Here is an 8,213-nt window from a genome sequence, read left to right as displayed (position 1 = left end):
TTTTTTTTTTTTTTTTTTTTTTTTTTTTTTTTTTTTTTTTTTTTTTTTTTTTTTTTCGTTTCTTAATTTTCTTTTAATCACAAAATGTACAGTTAAATGAGATTGGAAGAGGTTATATTCAACGTACTCGTCTTTGCCTCCAACCTTGCCCGATATCACAATCGCACTTTTGCGGAACAGCGATTATGTAACACTTCATGAGAAATAATATCGACGTATGCTTTAGCCACGGGTCACGTTTGAAAATAATCTGAAAGAATTGAGAAATCAACGCTATATTACTATAAGCAAAGAAAGAAACACGACGACTTCAGTAGCATGTAACTCAGGGTAGGAAGAATTGACGAACAGTCGCATTCTCCTGTCATACATTTTGGGTCATAAACATAATTTTGGTGAACTTGTACGCTCTCGTATTGACACAACATGAAATGGGAAAGACATATATAAGATGAAAGCATGTAAAAGGGAGTTTGGAACGGGTATGCGGATATGGATAACACACGGCTTGGACAAGCATGACTGAGACATCCGACATACGGCCATAGACAACACGTCTTGGACAAGCATAATATGACACCCGTTAGTATATTATATTATATTTTGTTTATAAAATATTATTAAATTTATTAAGGTATTTTAGATTTTTTAATAGAAATTATATTAAAAAATTGAAATTGTCAAATACTCTTTTATTTTAAAAAATATGCTTAAAAATGGGAGAAATTCTGGAAAATTTTGGTGGTGATGACGACTGAAATCGGAGACCAAAACGGAGATAAGGAAGGCTTCCCTATACCTATCCTACCACGTGGACATCTCTAATTATATCAAAATTGACTTAGGACGAACGGGAAAAATTCTAAACAAACCTAGATTTCGTGTTCGAGAACACGAATATCATAAATATCACAGAAAGATGCTTGCAAAAACAATACAAGAACGAAAAAAAAAAAAAAGACTAATGCAAAAACGAACTTGCTCATGACCTTTTTAGCGAACTTCTTGAGCTGCCTGGATTGCTCCCGACTTTACCTAAAAAGAAAGTTTTCCATTTCGAACTTTTTAAACTAAACTACGCTTTTCATTCAACAAAAGACAAGGCACATGGTTTCAAACTAGTGCATTAAAAACGACGAATATAAATTCCACTCCGACAAGTTCAAGCAATGGAATTGCTCCGAATGTAAAGTAAGGAAGAGGAACAAAGCAATCCGACATGAGACCGACAGTAATGCTGTATTAAAAGGCAAGTAGTAGTACGGTAGAGTGGCTTTGAATGAGAAGCAAGACGCAAGAAACACAAAAATGCTTGCCTGACACCACAAAATCACTCAAAGTTAGATGCGGGAGAGGCATTACAGGGCCCAGTGAGCAGCAAAGTAAGCTAACCTGTCATCCTCAAAAGGAGCTGTAAAGCCATCTAAAGAAGCAACATCACTATCACTGAACTCAATATTCAGTTCATCTCTATAAATATTGCCTCCCAAATTTGATATTACACCTCCATAACATTCTTCCTTCCTCTCCTTTCTTGCCTTTTGAGCTTTCTGTGCAGACATTAATGGCAAGATTCAGTGTCCACAGGGCGACGACGAGGTGGTTCACGGTGGCTGTGGTGCTTCTGTTTGCAGTGGCAAGAGCTCAAGACAGCGGAGGACTTGCTCCGTTGCCTGCTATGGATGCTGGGGCTGGATTTCAGGTGACATTTTCCAGTGGTCGAGTTCTGCTATCGACTTTCGTCTGCCTCGTTGCGCTTCTTTGCCATTAGATGTCAGATTTTCCTGCTTTCTCATTGATGGTTTGTATGTATACGTTGATGTAATGATTCTGGCACTACTTTTTCTTCCTTTTTGGTCATGATACTATATATTTGGAACTTGATTCTACGTGCTTTTGATGTGTAATCTCAGAGGTATTATCAATAAAGAATGGTTTTTGATATGGACGAACATAGAAAATGCTTTAGAAAGTATTAGAACACTCAGATAGGAACAGCTAAACGTGATGACAAAGTATTAGAGGAGATCATGTCCGAGCTACCGCTAGCATATATTAAGTTAGCATAATTGTAACAACTACGCGATGACAAAGTATAACAACTCAGATAGGAACAGCTAAACGTGATGACAAAGTATCAAAGTATCAGAGGATAACACTCAGATAGGAACAATTACGCATATATTAAGTTAGCATAACTGTAACAACCATGTCCAAGCTACCGCAAGCATATATTGTCTTCTTTGGGCTTTCCCTTTTAGACTTCCCCTCAAAGTTTTTAAAACGCGTCTGCTAGAAAGAGGTTTCCACAATCTTATAAAGAATACTTCATTCCCCTCTCCAATCGATGTGAAATCTCACAATCTACCATCCTTTAGGGCCTAGCGTCTTCGCTGGCACTCTTTCTCCTCTCCAATTGATGTGGGATCTCACAATCCACCCCTTTGGGACTCAACGTCCTCGCTGACACACCGCCCGGTGTCTACTCCCTTCGAAGCTCAATGTCCTTGCTAGCACACTGCCTGGTGTCCACCCCTTTGAGGTTCAGCATCCTCGCTGACACCCCGCTCTGTGTCCACCCCCTTTGAGGCTTAGCGTCCTCGTTGGCACACCGCCTAGTCTCCATCCCCCTTTGGGGGTGTACAAGTGAGGACACTGAGCCCCAAAAGGGAGTAGATTGTGAGATCCTACATCGATTGAAGAGGGGAACGAGTACCAGCAAGGACACTAAGCCCTGAAGGGGGGTGGATTGTGAGATCTCACATCGGTTGGGAGGAGAACGAAGCATTCTTTATAAGGGTGTGGAAAACTCTCCCCAGTAGACACATTTTAAAAATCTGAAGGAGAAATTCGAAAGGAAAAGTCCAAAGAAGCTAATATCTACCGGCGGTGAGCTTGTTACAATAACCAAGCTGCACAGTGCAGATAGTTCATAGTTCAGTTCCTTATGTGGCAATATCGAAGGAGAATAAACCAAACATCAAGAAAGCTCAATAGAATGATGAAGAAAAACTCATCAATCTCAACGGTTGTTTGTCTGAATACAAGGATACTTACATCTGATCCGAATTTAAAGCTAAAGAAACCAGTTCCTAAATGACCAAAAAATGAAAGAGGAGTCGTATGAACAAGACATAACATCCATCGGCAATTTCATTTCATCGAAAATAGTAAGGAATCACCAAAGATTTTGCTATTGCAAGACGAAGTTGAGATGTCGATCACAAATGCCTCAAATCTAATCAAAATCAATAGCTATAACCCTACACGGAGGGTATACTAATCAAATTCTAACTACAGAGTACAGAATCTCATCATGTTTTCTCAAGCTAATGTTGTATGTATACTGGAACAAATATCGGAGAAAGAATTTAGAACAATCGTACCTATTGAATCAATCGTGGTTCACCCCAAATTCTCGTTCCTCAATCTTCTTCTTGTTCTTCTCGGTTGCGCCATGTTCTTCTCGATTGCGGCCGCAACCTCCGCCGGCATATACGTCATGCTTCCCCGTTCAAAAATACAGTATTTAAAAGAATGTTCATAAAATTATAAAAGTAGTATTAACATCACTTATTTATTTATTTTCAAGGATATTAAAATTAGTTTGAGTGAATTATTGAAAAAAAAAAAAAAAAAAAAAAGAAGAGATAAAAGTGTAAATTTCAGAGATGATTTTATTAATTTAGAATTATTATCGTGATCGTGGTTAGAATAAATTTGGGGTAAAGTGGATTCAAACGTTCAGGAACTGTGGAAGTCCTTCAAACCAGCCTTTGCCGCCATCTGCATCATTCATCATTCACGCTTCAGCTTGAGCTCCATGATCAATCTTAATGCCAGTAATCTGATCTTCAGGTATCCACATTTGGTCCCAAGATCACCGTTCCAAGTCCCCATCATTTTTCTACTCCACACTCACTCTCTTCCACATCACAAAGATAAACCCACCAATTGGAATACTTCTCACGCCCTGATTCAATCAAATCCACTTCTATCCCTCTTGGAAAAGTGCACTTCCATGGCGCAGATGAGGCAAATTCATGCCCAAATGGTTTCAACTGGCTTGATCTCAGATGGGTTTGCACTGAGTCGCCTTGTTGCGTTCTGTGCGATTTCTGAGTGGCGAAATCTTGACTATTGTGACAAACTTCTCGACAATGCTCCCAACCCGAATATTTTTTCTTGGAATGTGGCGATTAGGGGTTATTTAGAGAGTGAGAATCCCAGAAATGCTGTTTTTTTGTACAGGAAAATGCTGAGAAAAGGTGGGTCTATTCCTGATAATTATTCTTATCCTCTGTTGTTTAAAGCTTGTGCTGGTTTGTCGTTGAGTTTCACGGCTAATGAGATTCTTGGGCATGTAGTACATTTGGGTTTTTATTCGGATTTGTTTGTGCACAATGCGATTATTCATGTACTGGTTTCTTGTGGAGAATTGTTGGCTGCACGTAAGGTGTTCGACGAAAGTTGCGTGAGAGATTTGGTTTCTTGGAACTCGATGATCAATGGGTATGTTAGGTGTGGGTTGGCGGACGAGGCATTGAATCTTTATTACAAGATGGAGGATCTGAAAGTGAAGCCAGATGAGGTCACAATGATTGGAGTCGTTTCAGCTTCTGCCCAGCTTGAAAATGTAGCTCTTGGAAGAAAGCTTCATCAATTCATTGAAGAAATGGGTTTGAATTTGACCATTCCACTTGTCAATGCATTGATGGATATGTACATTAAGTGTAAGAATATTGAGGCTGCAGAAACACTATTTGAGAACATGACAAAGAAAACCATTGTTTCATGGACTACAATGGTTGTTGGATATGCCAAATGTGGGATGTTGGAAAGTGCTGTGAGGCTGTTCAATGAGATGCCAGAGAAGGATGTCGTGCCATGGAATGCTTTAATTGGTGGCTTTGTTCAAGCCAAGCGTAGTAAGGAGGCTTTGACTCTGTTTCATGAAATGCAAGCCAGCAATGTTGACCCAGATGAGGTTACTGTCGTTAGTTGTTTATCTGCATGCTCTCAACTTGGAGCACTAGATGTTGGAATTTGGATGCATCGTTTCGTTGATAAACAAAATCTTACTATGAACGTTGCCTTAGGAACTGCTCTAGTTGACATGTATGCTAAGTGTGGGAACATAAAAAAGGCTCTACAGGTTTTTGAGGAGATGCCAGGAAGAAACTCATTGACATGGACAGCTATAATATGTGGTCTAGCACTTCATGGACAAGCACATGCTGCCATATCTTACTTCTCGGAGATGGTTAGCATTGGACTTGTGCCTGATGAGATCACCTTCATTGGGGTCTTATCGGCTTGTTGTCACGGTGGATTGGCTGATCAAGGTCGAGATTATTTTTATCAAATGAGCTCCAAATATGGTATCTCCCCAAAACTTAAGCATTATTCTTGCATGGTGGACCTTCTAGGTAGGGCTGGCTTCTTGGAAGAGGCAGAAGAGATTATTAGGAGCATGCCTTTTGAGGCAGATGCCGTAGTGTGGGGAGCATTGTTCTTTGGCAGCCGTATGCATGGAAGTGTTCATATAGGAGAACGAGCGGCTTTTAAGCTTCTTGAGTTGGATCCTCATGACAGTGGAATTTATGTTTTGCTTGCAAATATGTATGGTGATGCTAATATGTGGGAGAAGGCAAGGAAGGTAAGAAAGATGATGGAACAAAGAGGGGTCGAGAAAACACCTGGTTGTAGTTCAATTGAGATTAATGGTTTAGTTTATGAGTTTATAATTCGTGATAAGTCACATCCTCGATCGGAGAAAATTTACGAGTGTTTAACTTGGTTAACAAGACAGCTTGAACTTGTTGAGGATGAAACATCTTCATTGAAAGAATTTTGAGGTGGTCATATTTGAGTTGACAAGGAGTAGGGCTCTAAAATATGCTCGACCAAGCTCCCTCTCCCACAGCTAGCCTCGAGTCGGTGAAGTCTTTCGATGATTAGTGAGAGATCAACTCTGAATATATTACAAAGAGTGGGGCTCTCCAACACCTCGGTTCAAAAAAGAATATTTAATAAAAGAATGCTTTCTAGTCTAGAAGTGATTCTGAAGAGCCTTTGTTACCTTGAGATGATGAAGGTCTACCTCTCAAAGCCCACAAAGCTTCTGCAGAAGGATAATCACTTGAATCTTCTGAATGGTAAGAATTTGTTCTGTACTGTAAGCAATGAGCTCCTTTCAAGCCTTTTCAGTTTCTTGACTTTTTGCATTTTCTTGTCCAGTTATAGTTGAAGCATGGCATCTTGGAAAAAGCTTCCAATAATTGAAATGAAAGCTAAACATGTCCATATTCAGCTCATTTATTCTTGCCTCACCCATTCTATAACAAGTCACCAGCGGGTTTTTGTCGATAAGCTTCATTGAAGCATATGTAATGGTGGTTGGTGGGTATGATGATTCAGGTTTATGTGCTCAACGCTAGTAGCATCTCGATTTTTTAAACCATTTTATACGTGTAAACCATGTCCCTTTGATTCCTTTGGATGAAGCAATTTTGAGATGGAGGTAGAACATAAATAGGTGTAATCTTATTTTGGTCTCAAAACGTTCATGTACATCTTATTTTGTGCTCAAATCGTTCATGTCCTCGAACATTCAAATGTTATCTTCTAAGTCTAGAGATGAAAATAGAATATTTGAAGTTAAATAAAAGACTAAATAAAACTATTAAAAGTTTTAACACCAAAATAAGATTTAAACCATATATTAAAGTTTAATCTATAGTATCATATGGTTATGGTCGTGTGGGGAACTCATTATGTTGACTTCGTGTGCTGTGTCACATTGTGACCACGAAACCCAAAATTGTTAAGGACCTTATTTGCTCTCCTCTGACTTTTGTCTTATGTACATTATCTGTTTGATCATCAAAGTGATTTTATTCTCCTTCCCCAGATTTTGGAACTGGCCTGCCGAGTGTTAAAGTGCCCACAGGAAGGAAAGGCTCTTTAGAATCATGTTCTGAAAAATGACCTTGTGGTTGGGATCGCACTTCAAAAGAAATAAAGCTCAATCCATGTGTTCAGTGTAACTGGGTCAGAGGGAAGACACAAAGATTGCCACCGACAAAATTGGCCCGACACTGACATTGAGAGGTGAAAGACGAGGAGCGAATGGATATTAGGTATTGTGCATATCGACTTTTGTGCAATACTTAGAGTATCACATTAGTGGGGAACGTGTGAAGTCTCATCTGAGATATCTCAGGAAGAAGATGAAAAAATCGTGGTCATCTCATAACCCATTGACATGAGGTATGTTATTTCTTGCAAATCAAGTGTCATGATTCATGGAACCATATATTCCAGGTTGTTTACGTGATTTTTCATAATATATTTACAGTCCCTTTTTGTGATACATGTTACTGATGATCAAAGTAGAAGTCGTTTTGTATTATATTTAAGGGATTTCTGTGTTAGGAGTGAAGAAATTCTTTTATGTTCCATTAAGAAAGAACGACAATGAACATAGTTGTTTGAATTTTAGAAAAGTTAAAGGTTAGGGTTGAGATGGAGATTAGGATGGAGATGTGTTGTACACTATAACGATTAAAAAGGTGGAGGATAAGTCTAGGGTGAAGATCCTATTTGGAAAAGGAATGCAGAATATATAATCAATTAAAGAAATTCAAAGTCAATGCCAGAGTTGAGGGTTGGGACCTCATAATTATAAAGAGTTTCAAGAACAAGGACACAGAATATCTAATAAAAGTTCACAAGTAACTTTTTCTTAAAATAAAGTTGGGACTGAGGTTGGAGAGAGTTAGAGAAGTGTAACATGTAAGAATAATTACAAAACATTTAACAGTCAAGATAAGTATTGGTGTAATAGCCCGAGCCCGTCGCTAGTAGATATTGTCTTTTTTTGGGCCATTTTCCTTTGGGTTTCTCCTCAAGGTTTTTAAAACGCGTCTTTTAGGGAAAGGTTTCTACACCCTTATAAATAATGTTTCGTTCTCCTCTCCAACCGATGTAGGATTTCACAATCCACCCCTCTTTGGGCCCAGCATCCTTGCTAGCACTCGTTCCCTTCTCCAATCGATGTGGGACCCCCCCCTTTGGGGCCCAGCGTTCTTGCTGGCACTCGTTCCCTTCTCCAATCGATGTGGGACCCCAATCCGCCCCCCTTCGAGGCCTAGCATCCTTGTTGGCACTCGTTCCCTTCTCCAATCGATGTGGGACTCCCCCCCCCCCCA

At 39.4% G+C, this 8,213-nt stretch overlaps 2 protein-coding genes across 6 annotated transcripts; one reads left to right on the top strand and one right to left on the bottom strand.

Moving 5' to 3' along the window:
• Nucleotides 1-1,081: 1,081 nt before the first annotated feature.
• On the bottom strand, nucleotides 1,082-2,305 carry LOC111434687. Its single transcript, XM_023072168.1, has 2 exons — nucleotides 1,393-2,305; nucleotides 1,082-1,316 (listed from the first exon to the last, which is right to left on the bottom strand). The coding sequence occupies exons 1-2, from the start codon at nucleotides 1,560-1,562 to the stop codon at nucleotides 1,163-1,165; spliced, it is 324 nt and encodes a 107-aa protein (XP_022927936.1). The 5' UTR covers nucleotides 1,563-2,305; the 3' UTR covers nucleotides 1,082-1,162.
• Nucleotides 2,306-3,760: 1,455 nt separating this feature from the next.
• LOC111434490 (pentatricopeptide repeat-containing protein At2g22410, mitochondrial) lies at nucleotides 3,761-7,414 on the top strand. 5 transcript variants are annotated; one of them, XM_023071920.1, is made up of 4 exons: nucleotides 3,761-6,158; nucleotides 6,241-6,301; nucleotides 6,421-6,523; nucleotides 6,914-7,414. In XM_023071920.1, the coding sequence occupies exon 1, from the start codon at nucleotides 3,824-3,826 to the stop codon at nucleotides 5,855-5,857; it is 2,034 nt and encodes a 677-aa protein (XP_022927688.1). In that variant the 5' UTR covers nucleotides 3,761-3,823; the 3' UTR covers nucleotides 5,858-6,158; nucleotides 6,241-6,301; nucleotides 6,421-6,523; nucleotides 6,914-7,414. The 5 variants fall into 5 exon arrangements, with proteins under 5 accessions (XP_022927688.1, XP_022927674.1, XP_022927696.1 ...); XM_023071906.1 differs by lacking the exon at nucleotides 6,421-6,523; XM_023071928.1 differs by lacking the exon at nucleotides 6,421-6,523 and having other exon boundaries at nucleotides 6,241-6,402.
• The last annotated feature ends 799 nt before the right edge of the window (nucleotides 7,415-8,213 follow it).

Source organism: Cucurbita moschata, unplaced genomic scaffold (assembly GCF_002738365.1).
Source record: "Cucurbita moschata cultivar Rifu unplaced genomic scaffold, Cmos_1.0 Cmo_Scf00003, whole genome shotgun sequence".
Lineage (NCBI taxonomy): Eukaryota > Viridiplantae > Streptophyta > Magnoliopsida > Cucurbitales > Cucurbitaceae > Cucurbita > Cucurbita moschata.
This window is presented reverse-complemented; position numbering and strand designations above follow the sequence as displayed.